Source organism: Pararge aegeria, chromosome 13 (assembly GCF_905163445.1).
Source record: "Pararge aegeria chromosome 13, ilParAegt1.1, whole genome shotgun sequence".
Taxonomy (NCBI): Eukaryota; Metazoa; Arthropoda; class Insecta; order Lepidoptera; family Nymphalidae; genus Pararge; species Pararge aegeria.
The window spans coordinates 15688329-15711887 of record NC_053192.1 but is presented as its reverse complement, the minus strand read 5'-3'; the positions used below and the strand labels follow the sequence as shown (position 1 = coordinate 15711887).

The following is a 23559-nucleotide window of genomic DNA, read 5'->3' as shown; positions in this document are numbered from 1 at the left end:
ATGGATGTAGGTAGGACGTTAAAGGCCTGGTCAATTTTATTATTATTAATTTTAGGAATTTATTTATTTATTTATTAATTTTAGGAATTCTGCGTTTTAATTAATGGGCACTGGTAATATTTTTATTGTTAATGCCACATGTTGTTGATAGCTTAGTGGTTAGGACTTCGGCTTCACTTTCGGGGGGTAGAGTTCGAATCCCAGCACGCACCAATAAATTTTCAAAATTATGTGCATTTTTTTAATGATGAAAATAAAATATCACTTGTTTTAAACCTGCACGCCTCCATAAAGTCCTCAAAGATGTGTGAAGTTGCACGGTGCAAGTTGCAGTCGTACTTGGCAAGGTACTCTACATCCTAAACCCTTCTCATTCTTAGAGGAGAACCGTGCCCTGTAGAGGGCCGTTAAAGGATTATTAATGATGATTAAATAGGAGTAAGTTTTTCTTAGGGTACTTAGGAGATATACCTATTAAACTAGTAAAAACAATAATGACGAAATAAACTCTTAAATTATTGCTGTATTAATAATGAGAATTTGAAACCAAAACACCCAGCGCTCTTATTCCCTAATTAGACCAATCTCTGAAATTGATGTTGCGAATTTAATATCAGTTTCTGAACGATAGAAAACTTGGTGAAGTAAAATTTACCAAGACTTTAAAGTTGTATTCGCATGGTTGACTATTTTCAAAATTCAAAATGAATGTTTTATTAATAGGAATATATATAGAAGTTACTTTCAAAATGGAAAGTACTAATTATTTTGAAAGTAACTTAAAGGATATGTAATTTATTTATCTTTTGATACAAAAGCATATCTTAATTTTAGCATCGGCGGCCGGAATACCATGGCTGGAAGAGAACTCAGAAAGCTAAAGACGATTTTTTTATTTTCAAAAGGAGAAGGTAAATTTTTGGTCCACCTATTTAACTAACAAAAGAAAAAAAAGGTTTTAATAAGCTACCAGTACCATGCCACAAATAATTAACAGTGATGGTCGCTATAACCCTTCACTTTCGTTTTACACCGCAAGTGTTTAAGTATGTTAGCACTTTAGTAACCTCGTAATAGAATATGATAAGCGTGGCCAGTGGCGTGCATAGAGGTTATGCAGATGATATAAAATAAAGAAAATCTCCGGTAAGAGATATAAAAAAATTAAGGATAGGCGTTGTAAGAGTTATAAAAAGCCTACCCTTAAGTATTTATAACTAGTACGGGAGATTTTCTTCCTTTTATATCATCTGCATACCCTCTTTGCACGCCACTAAGCGTGACGGCAACAAGGTGGACATCGCCAGTTTAGTAGATTTTTTATCAGCGCAAAATAAGAATCACAATCTACGCTTTATCGAATCTCCGATTCGCATTGGGACTCAACTCATAATTTGATTTTTCGATAAAGTATCTTAATTCAGACCCGAACACCTTATCCGTTGATTGAACCAATTTCGCGGACCAATGGTACGAATTTAATATCGGCTTCGGAACTTTGAAAGATTGGGAATCTTTGAAATCTTTAGCAATTTCGTTCGCTTCGTAATCTTTTCTGTTTGTAAAGTATTCCTACTTTTTTACATTTAGAGTAGGGCTAGGCTGCAACCAACAAGTAAAATAAAAAAAATTGAAAGCCCCACGAGACAAAAAAAAAACTGTAAAAACTAAGAACAAAACCGAATCGATTGGACATAATAGTTAGTCAGATCCCATCAAAAACAATATTAAATTTAAAACACATGTACCTTTTTTCCTGTAAAACGAAATGCGTGCATAATTTCATCTCAATCGGGATAACGGATTTAAAATTGAGAGAAGATTCGACCACCGATAGGTACATAGTAATATGGTAACCTACTACTGACTGAAATAAAAGCTTATAAACAGAGGCTTATCGGAAACATGTCAGAAATAAGCCTAATGCTTTTATCCGTACCTTCGAAACTAAAGAATAGAGAGAAAAAAGAAAAATAGAAAGAGGCAACATAATTTCCTTTCTTGTAAACAGTGAAAGGTGTTTAATATTAAAATGATGAGGGAAAAACCTAATGGCTTTTCTTTGTAGTTTGTTATAAGAGAAACTAGGATTCTTTTATTCCTATAACAAAATGAGAATAAAAATGTTAGTATGCAATTCTGCAAAAGTTATGACGAATGGCATTTTAAATTACGCCGAGACGGGCATTGCGGCTTTTATATTTTTTTAACAAAACAGAAGCGCCCATTAATTATTACGTCAGTCGTTAAGGAACTGTCTTTGAACGTTTATTACTTACTATCCGAGCCCCGCCTTGCATCGCGGTATATTTAATTGATATTCAAAATGATGTAGAAACACTCTTAATTAAAAATGAAATTTATTTTTACAAATATCAAGTCAATCTATTATATTCTTTTTGAGATTTGCAAACACTAACATACGGAAGCTGATTTTCTTATGTAGTCAACTGCTAATCGCAAAGTAGGGAGTTTATTGTATACATATATGTGTTTGTTTCCGAGTGCACGTTGCCATCGTAGGCCATAGGTAGGTTCCTCATTATCTTAGTTGTGATAATAGCCACTGTAGCCCACCAACCTGCATTGGAGCTGCCTGTTGGTTTGTTTTTATTTTCAACTCAATTAGTTTTAATGGCTTTTATCTATGCCAACTTTGATGATTCTTACATCAATTTGTCTAAACCTTGCGAGTGTCAATAATGACGTAACAGTTATCAAAACTCACCAGTGCCTCAGCCATGCGCTATTAATATTATAAAACAAAAAATAAAATAAAACGGTAAAGTCAACTTTAAATTAAGTTTATAATTAATCCGGTGTCCAACCCGGGACCTCCGCTTATAAGACCCGCTATCACAGCTATCACTGCGCCACAGAGGTCGTCAAAAACATAAAAAATATGCATTTTATTTAGTCGAACAATTTCGGTCAAACATAGATATTTTTCGTAACAAATTAAAACCATTACGTACTTAAATCCTATAGCGCTCTCAATTTAAACATTGAAGTTTTTGTAACATTATCCAAAACGCTTTTATATAAAAGTGTTTTGTAAACGCCCCAAAGCACTCTCGACATCAAACGTTGGCATTATGCTGCGGCCACATTCAATGGAATAGCGAGCTACAGTTTTTTTTTTTAAAGATATACCAGTATTATTAATAACCTTTGTTGCGCAGAGGTTTTTATAATCGCTTACTTATCAAATGAAACTTTCTGGGTAGAAATTCTAATGTGTAGTTCTGAGCAGCGGTTTTTCTAATATAACGTTCTGAATTCAAATTCTAACGTGTGGTTTTGCGCAGCAGTTTCAATAACCATTCCGAGGCAAGATAACGTTCTAAATTCAAAAATATTCTGGGGTGTGATATTGCGCAGCAGTTTCTTTAACCCTGCTTTTACAAATATAACGTTCTGAATTCAAAATCTAAGATGTGATTTTGCGCAGGGTTTCGTATATTTGCTTTCTTAGCCAACAAGACGTTTTTGTTAAATATTCTAAGGATAAAGAAATAAGACAAAAGAAAGAAATAAATTATACCTTGTTGCACACCAGGAAACACATAAAACAACGACATAAAACGGCACATTAACTTAATTTGTATAATTGGCGGCCTACATATTCACTAGGATACGTTTGTTACTTAATTAAGTTTGCCAATTTAACAAACCTAAATATAACGGACCTCCTGCCTGCCTGCACCTCACGCCGTAGAAATAAATTCTACCCTCATCATCTGTATGCCTGTTATTCTTCTATTATGCGCAATACGAGATCATTTCTTTGCACCTGTAACTTTTTAAGTTATGTGCGTTTTTAAGTACAAATACCACCTGCTTCAACGGTGAAGGTAAACATCGCGAAGAAACCTGCATGCCTGTGAGTTCTCCATAAGGTTCTCAAAGTGGTGAGGTCCACCAATCCGCACTGGGCCAGCGTGGTGGACTACGGTCTTAACCCCTTCTCATTTTGGGATAAGACCCGCGTGCTGTAGTGGGCCGGTAATACGTTGATATGTTGAAGGGATGAGTGTGAGATGTTAGCTCGTTTAACCGTTTTTAAAGCCGGCAACGCATCGATGGCCCCTCTGGTGCTACAGATGTTTATGGGCCATAAAGCCATACCATCAGGTGACCCACTTGCTCGTTTGCCCGCTATTAATATATATAAAAAAAAAAAAACCTGGTAGGGTTTTGGCAGTTTTATTAAACTTATACCCGTATTTATTTGTGGAAACCTGCATACCTGATATTTCTCCATAATGTTCTCAAAGGTGTGTGAAGTCCACCAATCCGTACTGGGCCAGCGTGGTGGGCTACGGCCTTAACACCCTTTCATTGTATTGGAAGTAGACCCGTGCTGTAAAATGGGTGGATGTGATGAAGTAGTCTAACGTTATATAAAATTCGTTCACCCATATAAAACGGCTATAGGTTGAAACACCGGGAATTTTAAATAAATAAATAAATAAATAAATATACTACGACAATACACACATCGCCACCTAGCCCCAAAGTAAGCGTAGCTTGTGTAATGGGTACTAAGATGACTGATGAATATTTTTATGAATTATATATACATAAATACTTAGAAAATACATATAAACACCCAGACACTGAAAAACACTTAATGCTCATCACACAAATATTTTCCAGTTGTGGGAATCGAACCCACGGCCTTGGACTCAGAAAGCAGAGTCGCTGCCCACTGCGCCAGTCGGCCGTCAAATAATTATTTGCGCCGGTAAAATACGGATGTCGCAAAGGGCATTCCACATTTTGTCGTGCATATTAGACTCGAGGAAGCGAAAATCTTCGCAGGTATTCGTGGAACGGCAATAACGTAAGCGTAGAAGAAACCTTTGCGTATTAAGGGTTCGATGATAAAAGGGAAACATCTCATAACTCATATTATTTCCAAATACTTTTGCCAGCCCTTTTCCGGATTCCGTACGTTCGTACGTTGCTTCAGCGACCCCACGTAAACTGTGAAGCTATAAGCGGTGATAGCTTAGTGGGCAGTGGCGTGCACTTCATACATGCACAAAAGCACTGCATACCCAAATTATTTTGTATAACTAGTATTGGGGGGGAATATTTCCATTTTATGCCATCTTCCTGCTTTATGCATACCCTAGTCGAAAACCCACTGTTAGTGGGTAAAGGTTTTCCACTAATCTATCACCGCTGTTCGATACCTAGAACACACCTACTAATCTTATTTAATCTTATTAGTAACTTTTCAGTGGATTACCTTTAAAGCAATTTAATATCACTTAATTCAACGGTGAAGGAAAACATCGTGAGCAAACCTACTCGTATATGCCTGAAAATTCTCCACGATGTTCTCAAGGTCTTTGAAGTCTACCAAATAAATTTTAAAAGCCGGCAACGCATCGGTGGCTATTCTGGTGCTGCAGATGTTTATTGGCGGCGGTGATCACTCATCCAGGTGACCCACTTGCTCGTTTGCCCGCTATAAAAAATAAAAAACAAAATACCAATGCGCACTTGGCGAGCGTGGTGGACCACGTCCTAAGCGCTTTTTATTCTGAGCGGAGACCCGTGCCTTGAAGTGGACCGGTAATAAGTTGCTAATGATAATATAGGTTCGTGATGATAAAGCTGATATTCACTGAATTTCAGCTTTATCATCAATTCACTGAATATCAGCTTTATCATCTATTTTGATCAAATTGTTCTGAATATTAATCTTAACAATTTGATCAAAATTAGTTCACTAGTGTAATGATTTCTATAATTTCGTAATTATTTTGTAAATATTAATATGGTGTATTGACTTAAAACGGAAATAATTTGTATAATTTTAGTCAAGTCAGTTAACCGTCAATTCCTAGCTCTCTTCCGATTGGTCAACGTGAGTTGGCGCGGAAGTGGGATTGCTGGGAAAGTCGTAAATTGGGGGGAAAGAAAAAGATAAGGCATTCTGACAGTGGTTTAGCGGAGGAAGGTTGTCCGATATATATAAGTGTTTAAAGTAATCTAGTAATAATAATAATGAAATAATAAAGTAACTACTTTGTTAGTGAGCTGGATTAATTTCATCATACTAGATACTTTAGAGTTTGGAACGCCGTCGCAAGATTTCTACCTAACAATAATTAAATAACTTAATTCTATATAGTTTGCACTATCCCGCGTTTCGGTGAAAATCCTTTCCCCAAATTCTTCACGCGCGTTTTATAGTTTTTAAAGACCATCTGGATTCATGGGACAAAAATTAGACTTTATTACTTTTTGTCCTTAAAACTGATACATTCCGTCCACACATATAGTATACTAGCTGTTGCCCGCGACTTCGTCTACGTTTGATTTTGTTTTTTGATGTGGCATTAAATTTTTGTTGTAGTTCTATAAAAATTTAACTATTCAGTATCGCTTTGCCTTAAATGAGGGGTTTGCTGCCGTCCGCTGAAGAGTTCTGTCCTCTATCTCCAACCACAAATTGGAGTTATGGTGTAAAATCGTCAAAAACTTTCATTCCCTCTCCAAAAGGAACCGAGTTGGGATAAAAAGTATCCTATATTACTTCTAGCACTTCCAAGAATATGTGTACAAAGTTTCATGAGGATCGGTTAAGTAGTTATTGTGTGAAAGCGTAACAAACAAACTTACATTGACATTTATAATATAAGTAGGTATAGGGATAATGGCAGGATAAAAACTTTGTCTCGTCCTTTCAACTCTTTGGTAAAAAATCAAGATAAATGGTTGCCTAGAGACAGGGTAGGATGTACAATCAAACACTCTTCCGCATTTTTAGTATAAGTCAGGATTGCTTTTGCACCAAAACAACGTTTGCATTATTTTTCCTTCTCACGTATCTGTAAAAAAATATTGCAAAAGAGGGTAGGTACAGAACACAAAAATTTCCCCTTATGTTTATGACTTCTTACTATCGAAGTCAAGGCTCATAAACATAGTAAGACAAAAACTTCTCGTTCCATAGGGACTCTGTTCACGCTCCACTTACTTATTTGCTCCCATTTCGGATCTGTTCCACTTGACCAAGCTTGGCGAAATTGCAGCAAGTAATTTCTTTGAGATGTAGACAAACTTCACCCCCAGTTACTGAATGGCTGATCAAGACAATGGACAGTAAAAGAAACTTTCAAAGTTTTATTATCATCATTGGCTTTCTGTTTGAAAACATGAAAACCGCAATTTAGTCTGTAAGCTGTTAATATGTTGAAAATCTAGAAAAAACCGTTTGAGTCTTCCTTTTGTTTACCCATGGCTTGAGTTAAGAATACACTTTCAATTACTGTGTCTGCATATTATTATGGTCAGGTTACTTTAAAGTAGTAAATAGGTATATAACGTTTCCATCAAGTGAGATTGTGGTCAAGCGTGACATAGAACAAAACGACTATTCTCCAAAGTTCTTTGTCGGGCTTAAGAAACAAACTGAGGCTAAAACACAAAACCGGAACTTGTTAACGATTATTATGTTATTACCAGGCGTTAAACTTTTAGTCAGTTAATTATTTAACACACGAGGGAAAGATAAAGGCCAAATTTATACTCCAAAATTGATAACCCATCCACTTACCGACTTGGTGTTAAAAACTTCAAAGTTTATCAGAGTTTAATTATTAAAGATTTTAAATGCTTCATTAGCTGTATTGTACCTTTTAATGTGTCCAAAACAGATGATAAAAAACCAGAAAGACATTTATGTTTATGACCTATAGTTATGAAAGTCATGGATCCTAAGTAGGGTAAAAACTTATTTTCCCATGAGCACAGTTCACGCTCCGCTTACATTTATTCCTATTTCGGAACTGTTTCTCTCAGCGTTGACAAAACTACAGCAAAAACTAACTTGTGTGCGATATTATAGGCCAAGGAGAGCGAAAGTTTTAGAGTCTAACAAGGAATAATACTGTTTGTATCCTCAATGTATTTCCTTCTTCCTTTATAACAGATTCATCCTTGTAAATTCTTCATGTCTGTTTATCCATCCGTCTGAATCCGTAATCCTTATTTTTTCTGGTCGTATGGAAATAGTGCATCAAAATGTAAAAATAAAACATTGTTTCTCATAACTCAATATTAGAACCGTTTTTCAAGTGTTTACGGGAAAAAAGTATATACAAATAAATATTGAATTCTTTTAAATAATTGATTAAAATTTCCAACAAGCTTCCGTAAGATATAAATTATTTACTCTACCATCCACGAGGAAATGAATAAAGAAAGAAGAAATAAATAAATAATATACGCATGGACGCTGGTAACCGTCTCCTTTTTTTCGCTCCTTTTTCCTCCTGTTTTTTTTTGGAAAGTTAAATTATATTTGTTGTCAGTGGATATAATTTGGCAGGATACAATTTTTGTCTCCTGCTTGCGCTAGTCGTGAAGAACTTTATGTAAGTTCCTGAGCATTAAATTGTCTTACGTCTATTACAGGAGGACGAGCGACAGGGTGCTATGATGAACGCGTCGCGAACACTCGGGATCAATGACTCCAGAGGTAAGTTTATTTGACCTTTTTACCCGAACCTACAACTCTCTCATCCAAAGTTTCGACGTAGCTGATCATTGTGTCAAAAAACTTTTTGGGGTTATGAATATCATATCGTACTTGTATCATAATATTTTTTTCCACCCGTACTCCTCCTAGTTCCTAACTTAAATTTATTCTGTTTATTTTATTTTATTTATTCTTTAATTGGAAAACCAACAGTTGTAGATACTAAATAGTTAACAAATTGGTTGACTTAAAACTAATAACAGATTTCCACAGATAAGTCTTATATAAACAAGGCTACCTGATAGAACCCAGCAAAAACGCAGCAAACTATAAGAAAGTGTTAAGTTTACCTAGCATGCAACAGTTTATCTACTAAGTTGCGACGTACACTGTTCATATTACCATAAAATAAGTCAATTTCGGGGTCATTGTAAAAAGAATTAAGAAGTATAGTTTTTAAATTACAGATTATCACTCCCATTGCGACAATTAGATTCTTAATGAAATTAATAGCAATTTGATTATTTGAGTATTTCAAACGCTGTCACGTTAAGATACAATAATCGTCATTTCTACAAACTGATAAAAATTAATCGCTTGTCAACTTTGACAGGTCACATTACAGTTAACTTTGATTTGATCAAGCTCACAGAAACTTACTTTAATCTTTGTGTTCCTGAGATAGGTATCTAATGTAAAATTTTCCATATACTCAAAACTAGGTATATAGAGATTTTTAAAAAGTTTGTAAAACTCAAACTATATTTCAAGATTAGTCAACCTATCTGTAAAAGCAAGGCCGTCTCAAAAACTCACCCTGTGTGGAGATAAACTGATAAGCATAACTTCTTATCGGAATTTGGCAATGCTAACTGGAGTTACGAAGACATGTATCTAACCATTTGTAGCACATAATTTCACTAGTTTTCCTATATCTTATAGGTAGACAAGAGTTAATTTAACAATCTTTATTTTGACGACCTTTGTGTCCCACAGTGGTAAGCCTTGTGTCTAATGAGTGCGGGTTCTTTTTTTTGGTTCTTTTTTTGGTTCTTTTTTTGTCTTTTTTTGTTCGTTCCGTTTTCGTCAGACGTGGTGATCGGATATGGTTTAAATTTACTATACGTAGTTAACTTGTCGCGGTATCAAATATTTTTTTTAAATTAAGATTTTTTATGTAATAAATAGTCATTATTTTATGGAACAAACGAGAATGCCGGAACACGGTTTCGTTTGATGCCTCATTTAAATTGGTATCAAAAATTAAGTTTTGTTTTTAAAAAAAACCTCTCAAATCCCAATCGTTAACTTCGACGGTTAAAAAATCTTTTAATGAAATAGATTAGTGGTTCTAATATATTGTGAACAGTACCATCAATAGGGCACAATAATAAGGTACAATAATCGCATGTGTTAAAAATAACCTTAATTCACGAACTTCATTTACATGTAACTCTGAAATCCGGCGAACTAGAGTTTTAATGTTTTTGGTAATGTATTGTAATTATTAAACTCTTCAAAATGAAATAAATTTCAAGAAGGCACCTTATAAGAACTATATGAAACCAAATCCCATACTACATCCGGCATTCTCCTTTGTAATGCTTTGTAATCTTTTCATAATGCCATATGTGATTCCTGTCGTAATTCCGTTATTTTATGCATATAAATTCTGATGTTTTTCACCTGCCAGGCGTCTTATGTCACATCGCACACCTGTTTTTACCTTTTTTACCTGTTTATTCTATATCTACTTCCTGTTCTACTTATTATAAGTGCAGTGCATCAGGGTTGATTGTTAATTGCCATTTTGTTTCCTTATTTTTTCTTCTTTTTGATTTAGATTAAAACAAAACTAATGTCGATAGACCAATGCTATAGTAGTAGTTATTGCAAGTAGAAGGTCCTGGGTTTTGTCTCCAGAAGGCGAAATATGGGAAATTAATATCTGAATTATTTTCTCTGGTCTACTCTTGCGGGAGGTTTCTGCCAAACCTTATTAGCGGTTAGCGGCGGTAGCTAATAAGGTATGGTAATACGTCTTCAGTAGGTTTGCTGAAGACGTATTGGCAAGCGATTTTGTGTAACAACCAAGCACCGTATCAACTAACACGCATCACCTAGAAAATTAACTCTTAGCGTAGCCGAACCAAACTTAACTTAGCCATTGAAATCAAGCCATCTTATTGGCTGAAGTCAAACACGATTTTTGAACGGGCCTAGTAGAAAATTAAAAAATCAAGTGTATTTTGCTGAAACAGAAAGAATACTTTTTTGCGGGAAAATTCGATGGGAAAATCTCTTTCAGATTTCTGAGTCCAAGGCCTTGGGTTCGATTCCCACAACTGGAAAATGTTTGTTTTTCATTGGCTGGGTGTTTATATGTATATTACAAGTATTTTTGTATATTATTCATATAAAATATATCCACCAAACATGTGAGCACCCATAACATGATTGTTTTTCATTGGCTGGGTGTTTATATGTATATTACAAGTATTTTTGTATATTATTCATATAAAATATATCCACCAAACATGTGAGCACCCATAACATAAGCTACGCTTTCTTTGTGGCTAGATGGCGATGTGTGTATTGTCGTAGTATATTTATTTATTGTTTGTTGATTTAATTATATAATAACTAGCGACCCGCTCCGACGTCGCACGGGTGCAAATCCGATACTAATGTGGGGCAGTTTCGAGTGATTATTTTAATACTGCACATTAAAATTTTGGCTGTCTGTATATCGGGCGGGTCACATCATTTTCAGTACGTAATTACCGTCCGTGAAAATTTGCAGCGCCAAAAGAACCGCCAATGCATTGCGGGCTTTTGATGAATTTGTTTATCCGACCCTTGAATTACCCCGCATTAAAGCTTGTGGGAACACCGCAAAAAGGAGACGGTTCCATGCATAAATTTGCATAACATTTATATTTATAACTGGCTGATAGGTGTAGTAATTCATCTGCTAACTGCGGATGGCTAGGTTCTTCGATTCGTAGGCAGGCTAGGCATTAATTCGGTGTAACATGCTGGCACGTAGATATGGTAAATGTAGCAAGGAAGTCAAAATAACACATTAACGCTGACTGTCAGTGCTTCTGCACAACTTTGAACATAAATATATATCATATATATCTATTATAGTATATGTAAATTTATATCGGTATTTGTGTAGTTAATATGTAAATGAAGTATGTATGTTCATGTAAGTTTATATTATTTTTTTGTAACATACTTTATGCACCATCCACTTTCCACTTTTTTTATCGGCTTCGTACGCTCAGGTTGCCTTTAAAAGATCACTTTTAGTGATAAGGCCGCCTTTGCACCCTAGCACTAAGTACTATTACTATTTTCCTTGTATTTTTTGTGTTGTGTTGCAATAAAGTTTTTCTATTCTATTCTATTCTTTTTTCAAAAAGTCATTTTCTGCTATAAGAGTGCAATACAACGATGCTTTCCGAATACTCATGGGCCTACCGCGGTATTGCAGCGCTTCGACAATGTTCGCCTAATCGGGCGTGCCTGACTTTTATTGTATTGTTAGACCTCGTGTAGCAACCTTTTGGGAAAGGATTAGGAACTCTAACAATAGAATATTTAGGGTCGTGTGCAAGAGTATGCCGAGTCCTATATCAGACTATTGGCTGTCTGTTCATCGAGACTGGAACAGAAAATAAAATAACCTATGACATATAAAATAAGTTTAATAACTATTTCAGTTAGTTTAATTAAAGACTAGCTGACCCGTGCAACTTCGTCTGCACAATATCGGTTAATACCGGAAAACACAAATAAAATGTCATTTTCTAAATGTGAATCCTAGCTAGATCTATTTATCGCCCCCGAATACTAAATTTCATGAAAATCGTTGGAGCCGATTCCGAGATTCCAATTATATATTTATACAAGAATTGCTCGTTTAAAGATATAAGATCAAAGTTTTACTTCAATCGCGCATAAAAGTTACACGCACACACTTTTTTTCTGTACTTTTTGTGGTGTGCAATAAAAGTATATCCATTCATTCAATCATTCATTCCTCGGAAGGTATCTGTCACAAAAACACACTACTACATTATGGATGTCGCACGGATACGTTCTGTCGGATTTCCTCTCGCCAAAAATTCTGGGAGAGATCGCTTCAGCGATAGGAGTGCCTTTACGCGCAAAATGTTTATGTTAAGTTTTTGCCTGTATTTTTTCTTTTTCTGTATTGAACGAATGAAATAATACAACTTTATTGTACACCAACTAAAAAAAAGAGAAAATTGATAAATACATTTTTTATACAGAGTATACAATGAAATTGGACATATATTTAATGTATTTTATTTTTATTTTATTGGAAAACAAACAGTTGTAATTACTGAATAGTCAAAAAATTGGTTGACTTAAAACTAATAACTGAAACTCGAAGGCGAATCGGATTGGCCAAAAGCGCAATGTCACAGCAACATAGGACTTGGACAGACAGGAATATATCAATCAAGACAAAAATGCGTCTGGTCCGCGCACTTTTTTTTCCTATATTTACGTATGCAGCTGAGACATGGACTATTAAAGCAGCTGATAGACAACGTATTGACGCTTTTGAGATGTGGCGCTGGAGGAGAATGCTGCGAATCCCGTGGACGGCACACAGGACCAACGCATCGATTATGAGACAGCTTAAAATTACAAGAAGGCTATCGACCACCTGTCTTAAGAGGATTCTCGAGTACTTCGATCACATTGCCAGAAGGGATGGAGACAATCTTGAAAGATAGTGGTCACTGGCAAAGTGGAAGGAAAGAGACCTCGAGGACGTAGCCCGATTCGTTGGTCGGATCAAATCCGCACTGCTCTCGACACCAAAGTGCATACTGCTTTAAACGTTGCTCAAAGCCGAGTCAAATGGCACAAAATCGTCCAAAAAGTTGTAAGTGGAAGGGGTCATGACCCTCAGCAATGAGGAACACGACGTAGAGAGAGAAAACTAATAACAGGCTTCCACAGATAAGTTATATATAAACAAGGGTACCTAGTTGAGCCCAGCAAAAATGCAGAAAACTATACCTAAAAATTAAGTGTTCCTAGCATGCAACTGTTTATCTAATAGGTTGCGACGAACAATTTTCATATTACCATAAAATAAATCAATTTTAAACAGAATTAAGAAGGCGAGAAACACGGATTACAAAATAATTAAATCAGTTCTTAGTTTTAGTTAAAGGTATGTGCAGAATCTTTTTATACCCATGCAATCGTGAGGGTACAATAAAATCTAATTAAGTGAGTAACTCCGGACTATCTATTGACCCTCTAAATTCAAAAAATTCAAATTCAAAATTTCTTTATTCATGTGGGCACTTGTGAAGCGTTCATACATATTTGTGTACATAATTGTAAGGGGATGGTGATAACTTCGTTCGCCAACTTATATCTAAAGCTACGTTCCAAACGCGCCCTGGTCTAAGAAGAGCCCACAACAAACTTAGCCGGGTAATTTTTTGTTTGTTATCTCCATCTTCCAGTTAATTTATATTAAGCTATGAAGCTAGAGCAATTCACAGTCAAGCTTTATTATCGTTTAAGTAATCCTTAATATTATAATACGAATTTTCTGTAAGCTTACGTTTTATATAAACTTTGAACTTATTCAGAGACTATGTCTTACAATGTTAAGTATTATTAAATGTATGCCCAATAAATTTTACAAACAAACAATAAATAATAATATCTCACTGCATAACAAATAACTATACTACGTAATATGGTACATTCAGAGCGCAGGGAAGGTGGTATAAGTTCAAACAACTCTTCAGAAGCTGTTATAGGCGACGACGTCAAAGCGAAGCGACTTGTTTGCGGTACCGAAGTTTCCAACTTCGTGGTTAGTTTGGAATTCTCCGAAGTCGGACAGCTTGATCTTAAACCCGATTAAATGGATCTAGTGTACTAACTTAATTTTTGTTTGACTTATAAATTATTAAAATTCTTTGACGACCTCACTGGCGCAATGGTGAGCGCTGTGAATTTAGGCAGGGGGTAATGCCGCTAAGCGATTTAGTCTTCCGGTGCGATATGCGTGGAAACCGATTATGGGTTTTGACTACCATAGGCACTCCTTAAGAGGTTAGCCCGCTACCTTAGACTGAATCATCACTTACCACCAGATTGCAGTCAAGGGCTAACATGTACAGGTAATGTACATGTATTTATTGGGAAGTCAGGAGATCCTGAGGACGCTCCGGTTTCGCAGCGAAACGAGCGTAGTGGGTACATTGCGGAAGATCTGTTTGTTGTGGAGTATAAGGACTGGAGAAATTATTAATTACACCATACATATTCTCCTGCTTATCGCGGAGTGTAGCAAATTAAGCTTAATTTTGATAATATATCATGGAATTCCACATAGTAACGCCTGCTTCTATCCGATATTTTATTTCTCTATTTCTAGCTGGTGGTCGCGACTGCGTTTATTTTGAATTATAAAAAAAAACAAAAAGCGATTATAGCCAAGTGGGTAACGGTTCGGGTTTTCTTTTAGAGGATACTGGCACGATCTCCGGCAAGCACCACTAACTGTTCGGAGTTATGTGCGTTTTAAATTTAAGCACTTGAAATATCACTGAAACCTGCAAATTCATTAAATAAATGATTGTCATGCCACCTGTCACATAAGAGGAAAGTATATTGGAAGAAGGTCGCAAGCGAATGTGTCGTACGTGCATATAAGGACTTGAAGTCGAAAACCTGGTTTAATCTCAACAATGAACTTAAGATAAGATCTACGAGTGCTACAGTCTAATAGCTGTCGTAAATTACCAGTCACTCTACTTATAGCCCGAGAGCTCGTGGGAATCTTAAGCAAGTAAATATATGGTAACAAAGGATACATAAACAAACATTTAATATTAATAAATATAAACAAATTGGTCGTTTGTAAGAGATTGCTAGCCACGTATAAGGCCGCCTTTACATGTCTACATTGTGTATACTCCTTACTGTTTCTTTTCCTGTATGTTACACGTGCAATAAAGTGTATCTTCTTCTTTCTTCTTCTTAAAATTTCCAACAATAGTTAATGGTTTGGATTGTATTGTAACTAACCTTCAATGTATTTAAAAAAAAACCCCGAATAAGAATATACTGTACATTATTCTACTAGTCAAGCCCTTTCATTTGAACACACACACAGACACACACAGAAAAGTCACTGGACCAAAGGCATATCCCAATTGAGGGGTTAGCCCATAATCACCACACAGGGCAGACGGTTTGCTGATCACAGTAGATGGGACTAGAAGCACAGACAACGCCCGTAATCACACGCGGTAAGAGGAGAGATGGTGACAACTGTATTCTGATATTCCGTCACACAGCCATTTTTAACACAAGTAACTTCACTTAAACTTGGGCACAAATAGGCATTTACTTTCGCACTGTCGGTCGCAACAACGCCACACTTAGCTTAACGTTTTCAAGCATCTACCGTAAATTTACCACTAGCTTCGGTACTGTAAAACGGAGATTCAAAGTTAATTTGACTTGATCCGAAATCGTGAAGCATCGCCTGGTTAATCGCAATATACAACTAATTACTCTACGTATTAGATTATAAACATATATATTCCACTGAGAAAAGCCGGCAAGAAACTCAGCAGATTGCTCTGTTCTAACATAAATTTATAGTTTAACAATCTCTAGAATTTTTATGTTTTGTGAGAGATGAGAGCGGAGATGATGATTCATCAATCGTGTATTAACCACGATTGGTTTAATGTGTTTTAATATATATTAAAAAAGACTGAAAATAAGAAATGATAAAGAAGTAATCCTAAAGCCTCGCTCCGCACAATGTCAATAGTAAACAAAACTACAGTATAGTACATATTATTATTATTATTAAACTCTTTATTTGTATACCACAACATTTAAAATGTAACAAAAACAGAAACATCGAAAGAAGTAGTAATACAAAAGGCGGCCTTATCGCTTAATAGCGATCTCTGCCAGGCAACCTTAGAATTAGGAAAAAAAAAAGAAGAGGAGAATAGACTGCTGGTGGTACAAATATTAAAATACATACACTTTTAAAATAAATCGACGTGAACTAGCTTTTGACGACGTAAACAACTCTCTCGCTAAAGTGGTACAGTGGTTTGAAGCTAATAATTTGGTTCTTAACGGAAAAAAAACCAAGTGTATAAAATTCACTTTACCTAATGTTAAACACGTGAAAACTACTGTACTACTTAATAATGAGGAACTGAAACTGGAGGATACGACAGTTTTTCTAGGAATAACGTTAGATTCTAAACTTCAATGGGGCCCTCATGTAAATAATTTATCGAACAGGCTTAGTTCTGCTGCCTATGCGGTAAAGAAGATACGCCATATGACCGACGTAGAAACTGCTAGACTGGTATATTTTAGTTACTTTCACAGCATTATGTCATATGGAATTTTACTTTGGGGTAATGCTGCTGATATTAGCACTATTTTCGTGCTGCAGAAGAGGGCTGTTCGTTCTATCTACAAAATGGGTCCGAGAGAGTCATTGAGAGATAAATTTAAAGATTTTAAAATAATGACAGTGTATAGTCAGTACATATTTGAAAATTTAATGTACGTCCATAAAAACATTTCTAAATTTAAGAAAAAATGTGACTGCAATAATTTAAACATTAGAAGTAAGAATAAACTTACAGTGCAATATACTAGGTTACATAAAATTCATAATTCGTTTAAAGGAAATTGCATACAATTCTACAATAAACTACCAATTGACATCTTGGAGATGTCTCTTAAAAAGTTCAAAGTTTGTATTAAACGTAAGCTTATAGAAAAGTCCTATTATAGTATAAAGGACTACGTAAACGATAAAAAAGCTTGGGTGTAAATTATTGCTCTAACCAGGTTGCTCTTCTAATAATTTAAAATTACATTGTGAGATGGCGATAACAAAAAAAAAAAAAAAAAACACCTGGCTAAGTTTGTTGTGGGCTTCTTCTTAGACCGGGACGCGTTTGGAACCCTCGTAGCTTTAGTTTTAAATTTACGAATGTGGTTATCGCCATCATCTCACTACCGTGTAATTCTTATGTACGCATCAAAAGTGCCACCTGTGGGCCTACTTGAATAAAGATATTTTTGACTTTGACTTTGACTTTGACTTTGACATGCAAATAACTACATGCCAATACATAAACTAGTGTGCACAAATAGATAAAAAGTAAATAATATAATAAATAAATAAATATAAAAATAAACTAATATATATAATAACAACACTTACATAATTAAATACTTTAACATACAATAAATGAGTAAGTACATATATACATACTATTAAAAGTCGTTAACAATATAATGGGCCTTAACTGCTCTTTTAAATATCGCCAGTGATTTGGATCGTCGTATGCTCAATGGAAGCGCATTCCACAATTCCACAGCTCGTACGCTAAACGAACGCTTATAAAATTTTGTCTTATGATAAGGCATACACAGCGTCAGCGCACGGCACGATCTTACACCAGATTGCTCACCAAGAAAAGTGAACTTCTCTTTTAAATACGAGGGAGTATTTAGATGAAATAACACACAGTACAGAAGAGAAAGTACATGCATATCCCGGCGACGACGAATAGGAAGCCACTTGAGTTTTTGTCGAAATACGGAAACATGGTCATATTTGCGAAGGCCAAATATGAACCGAATAGCCAGATTTTGAAGACGCTCAAGTTTATTAAGCTGATCCTCGGTCAGATTAAGAAAGCTTGCATCCGCATAATCGAGAATAGATAGAAAAAGAGAATGCACATACTACATACATATATACTACATACATACATAGCTAGGTTTAAGTAATATTGAAAATCAAATAACAATTTTTTATTATTTTCTCATATCGCAACCTTTAAAGTCCATCCAACTCTAGCGTAGCATAGTTTCAGAATATATTGAAACGCGATATTTGAATCTGAATAATATAATATTGTCATATTCAATTCAACAAGTCTGGAAAGTTTTGCGACAAAGTATGGCTTTATAATATCGCATTACTTGATTGTATATTCAAATATTAAGTTCATTCTGTCGATGTTTATAGAGAGCTAACACGCACTGCGGTAAGTTTTTTTAATTTTTTTTTACCTAATATTCGAGTAACAACAACGGCGAAACAAAAATAGCTTTAATTTAAAATTGATAAAAACCCCGACTTTTAATATGATAATCCAATTGAGAAAACGAAATCAAAATCAATTTATCCGCTCTGGCTTTCATATATTCACACACACACATACATACACACACACACGCACACACACACACAGTTAACAACATCTATGGTGAGCCAATTATATTCCTATGAATAAAATCGCATTTTTAAATATCGCCAACTTAAAAGGATTAGCCTTGACAGCCTGACGGGCGAAGATCGATTGGTATGCCAAAGCGCTGGATACATAGAGTAGATTAAGATAGAAATACATCGCAATACAGAGTTTGTAAGGGCACAGGTAAAAAGATCATAAAATCTAGCCACACCACAGTAATGAAGCAGAATATAAAAAACCGTATACAAATTTTTACCACAATGGTCAATCTCCAGAGAGATTTTCCAACTTCTTCTACCTCAGCCTTTCGTTTTATTTGTTTCGTTCTCTCCCCCTCTTTCCCTCTACTTTTCCCTCTCTTTTATTTTTTTTAACTACGCGGGAGATATAATTGTGCAAAAGTGAAATTACTATCCAGTTTAAGATTTCGGGTACCTGTTAATTATCCCCGTAAACCCATAACTCCACTCTGTCCTCCGTTGCGTAGAACTGTTCTTGGTGCCGATTCCCCTGTTCCAAGATTTTGTAAGACCCTAAACCACATTAGCACTGAAATTTATATTTACTCTGACTCGTTGTATAAGTTCAGAGATAAGATATTTTTATTATGGACCACTTGACCCTTATTTGCTGTTCCTTGATTTAGTTTTTTAGTGTGTGAGATATTTTGTTATTATATACTCATTCACGATACCTTTTATTTTCATTATATGGTGTTTAATGTGATGTGGCTGTGTTTAATTTTAAGAAAACATTACACTTATAAATAGAATAGTGTAAGTGTTTGTAAGTAAACCTAATAAATAAATAAAAGTGTGATCGCAACTAGGTTACTCTCTATTCCCGCTACTCTGATAGTCAGACACGACTGGAAAGAAATCAGGCGCAGAATAGATTAACCTCCGAGGCACTGAAGACTCCAGCGAGGCAGTTTATATGATCACCAGTTATAGTTGATCTTTATTTAAAGGTTTAAATAAGATAATTTTGCAAACAAATTGGAACATTTGGCATTGTTTTCATGCGCAGCTTTTAATATAAAATACCAATATTATGGAAATTTTTAAACGAGTTTATACTATATTCTCTCTTAGGATATTTTGCATTTTGCTTCGATGTTCACATTTTAGAAATAAATTAGATGAAAACGTAATCTTTTTAAAAACGAGTTAAAATGTTTCAACCCATTATTTAACATAGAACAAAAGAGCTTAACTTTGAAAAAATGCCAAGTTTCGAGCGCAGTTAAAATGGAGTCTAGAAAAATATTCTGTTTCCCGCCGTTTATATTTGTTTAAACTTGGCATCTTTATTTATCAGAGTGTATATTCATACACGGTGAAAATTTCAAACGAGCTAACAAGAGTTTAATCCATGTATTAAGTTTACGAACTACATACACTGTTAGGGACAAAAAAATATATAACGCACTTTTGTAAAATGTGATAAAAATAAATGATTATGCCTTGTTGGCGTAGTAACTGACCAGTTGGTCTATTAACTGCCTAGTTGGTTTAGTATCTGCCTCGTTGACGTGGTAACTACCTCGTTGATATAGTAACTGCCTCGTTGATATAGTAACTGCCTCGTTGGTCTAGTAACTGCCTCATGGATATAGCTATTGCGTCGTTGATCAAGAAGTTAAAGAGATCAATAACGAATCATGAGGTTTTGGTTAAGATTCTCGGGTCAGGCGAAGCATTGTTTAAGGTTAGAATTTAAGGAATTGAAGGTAAGAATAAAAAAAGAATAAAACATCTGTAAGTAATACATACACAAATACGATAAATACATTATAACCATCCATCTTTCCATCGGCTTTACGTGCTCTTCAACCCACGTACTTTCCATCCACTAGACCAACGAAATACTAATTTCACGGTGGACTAATTTATCTTATGTGAATCTGTATCAAGCAACGTTCATCTTGGACTACACACTTACGTTATAATAAACGGTTGGTTATTAAAGGCGGAGTCATAGTAAACTGATTATACCGTATTTATAACAAAGCTGTTATAGCTTCGAGTCCCATTATCTTCCACTTTCACCTGCTATTAACCACTTTATGGATACTTGTAGAATTTACGCAAAAGCGGGGTGGTTTATAATTGGAAATCTGGGCTTTGTTAACGAAAATGTGATGTATCTATACATTATATCAATCCATAAAACTTATCTAAAACGATGAATATTAGATCCCAAAGCCGTTTTATCAGAGATGGTTTCACCTTAAAATAAAATATTGGAAATACAAATAAATTATTTCTAAAACAAACAAAATAACTCAAAATAATTCAAAATCAAAATTGATTTATTTTAAGTAGGCCTAGTATAGGCACTTTTTGAACTTCAACTCTGTCTGTTTGTAGTGACTCTACCACCGGTTCGGAAGGCAGATTCTACCAAGAAGCCACATCAACAATTTACATTTTACATTTTAACATTCTTTCTCTTTTTCTTGTGAGAGATGAAAGTATACATAAAAGTAGATTTTAAAAAAAAACATCTACATAGGTACCTATTAGTTTCTGAGCATTGACTTTTTAAATACATTACATTATATAAGTATATACTTTTATGCACAAATGCATTAAATTTACTTTGACACGCCTACTTAAAAGCCTAAAGTACAACTTATAATATGAAGAGAAAAAATAATTAAACAAATAATAAGTTAAATATTGTCTTCTGTTTAAGAATAATTTTATATTAAGAGTCCATATATTATTTAACTAAATTAAGTAAAGTTATAATGTGTACATTATATAAATATAAATACTAGCTGTTACCCGCGACTTCGTCTGTGTTTGATTTTGTTGTTTGATATGGCATTCAATTAAGTTGTAGTTAAAAAAAACATTTAAAGTATTCAGTATCGCTAAGCCTTAAATGAGGAGTTCTGTCCTCTATCTCCAACCACATTCAGATCTACACAAAGTTTGGTGAAAATTAAACACATATTATAACCTCTATAGCACAAAAATAATTATTTAAATCGGATATAATTTGTCGGAGTTATGGTGTAAAATCGTCAAACACTTTCATTCCCTCTCCCAAAGGAACCGAGCTTAATGTCGGGATAAAAAGTATCCTATATTACTTCTAACACTTTCAAGAATATGTGTACAAAGTTTCATGAGGATCGGTTAAGTTTGCCTGAAAGCGTAACAAACAAACTTACATTGACATTTATAATATTAAGTAGGGATAACTTGAAACTACGAGGTTTCCAAACGCCTACTGGTCTAAGATTAAGTCAAAATGAAGCCAACAATAATCTTAGCCGGGTATTTGTTTTGTCATCATACCAAGTAAAATACCTCACTGGACCACAGAATGCACTTACTTAGTTGGCTCTAGTTACTTTTTTTTTTTATTTGATTAAAAATACTTATTTTCACTGAACCTTCGTATTCAATTCGTATTAATGGATAAGTAACCATTACTACGAATTAAAATTGAAATCCACTTCTAAGGCGGCGAAATAGGGGTTATAATTCACCTAAATATATTCGAAATAAATTTATTTAATATGAACGTACTATTTTTTCCGTTAAGTTTATTCCAATGCACAATTATTAGATAAAAAGCTACTTTTTAATGATAAACATTCCTTATTGTTTTTGTTTTATTTTTTCATAAAATAATTTACAATCACGGCCATCAATCAAAATTATATTACATTTAAATAAGTCCATTTCCCTTACAAACAGTTTATATAAGCTATCCGTGCTATATAAATAAATATATAATTTTATGAGGCCAGTGTTCAGCTATCAAAATTTAAGAATTTCTTTATACATGTAGGCCTATCACAGGCACTTATGAAGCGTTCATACATAAATGCTTACATAATTGTAAGGGGATGGTGATAACTTTGTTCGCCAACTTAAACCTAAAGCTAAAAGGGTTCCAAACGCGCCCTGGTCTAAGAAGAGCCCACAACAAACTTTGCCGGGTATTTTTTTTGTTACCACCATCTCACAGTAAGTTTATATTAAGCTATGAAGCTAGAGCAATTCACACCCAAGTTTTTTTATCGTTTAAGTAATCTTTAATATTATAATAGGATTTTTCTGTACGCTTACGTTTTATATAAACTTTGAACTTATTGAGAGACATCTCAAATTCATTTGGTAATTTGTTATAAAATAATATACAACTAATTTGCCATTTTGTGAAGCCTAGTAAACTGCAAAACGAGTTTATTTTTGCTTCTAATGGAATCATTCTATATGGAATAAGAAATATTATCATTCAAAGCAGCCTAGAAATTCCGTGTGCCTAACTATGTGTATTTATTCAAAGACGTGCAATTAAAAAACCTCTTTAAGTCAATTAAAGCTACCTATTTGTTTTTCCGAATTCGAAGTTGAATTTGCATTCCAGGTTCGCTATTTGACCGGTTTTATACCTGACGCAATTCCCAATCGAAAAAGCTTTTTCAAAGGTTAAGGCTCTTTGCACACGTAGCAACTAGCAAAGTGGAAGCAAATGTCAACATTCCCGAACGGTTGTTAGTACTAACAACAAAACCATTCAAATTTAAATGGTATAGAGACCTGACTGGTAAACATATAACTTTAAATCGATCTTCGGATGGACACTTGCCGATAACCACCTAAGGGGTTGCTACAGCGTCACCGGGGCCATGGGGCGAGGAGTCCCCGGGCTCCAGGACATCGGAAGGTGAAGTGGGAGACGTTGACCCGAGGGTGCCTC

The 23559-nt window shown here is 34.8% G+C and overlaps 1 protein-coding gene across 1 annotated transcript in view; it reads left to right on the top strand.

Annotated features, from left to right (window-relative positions):
- The window catches only part of LOC120628970 (5-hydroxytryptamine receptor), a 52326-nt gene that overhangs the window by 3357 nt on the left and 25410 nt on the right, over window positions 1–23559 (top strand). The window contains exon 2 of the mRNA XM_039897676.1: window positions 8437–8500. Within this exon, the coding sequence (XP_039753610.1) occupies window positions 8458–8500 (43 nt within the window). The 5' untranslated portion in view covers window positions 8437–8457. The remainder of the gene's footprint in view (window positions 1–8436; window positions 8501–23559) is intronic.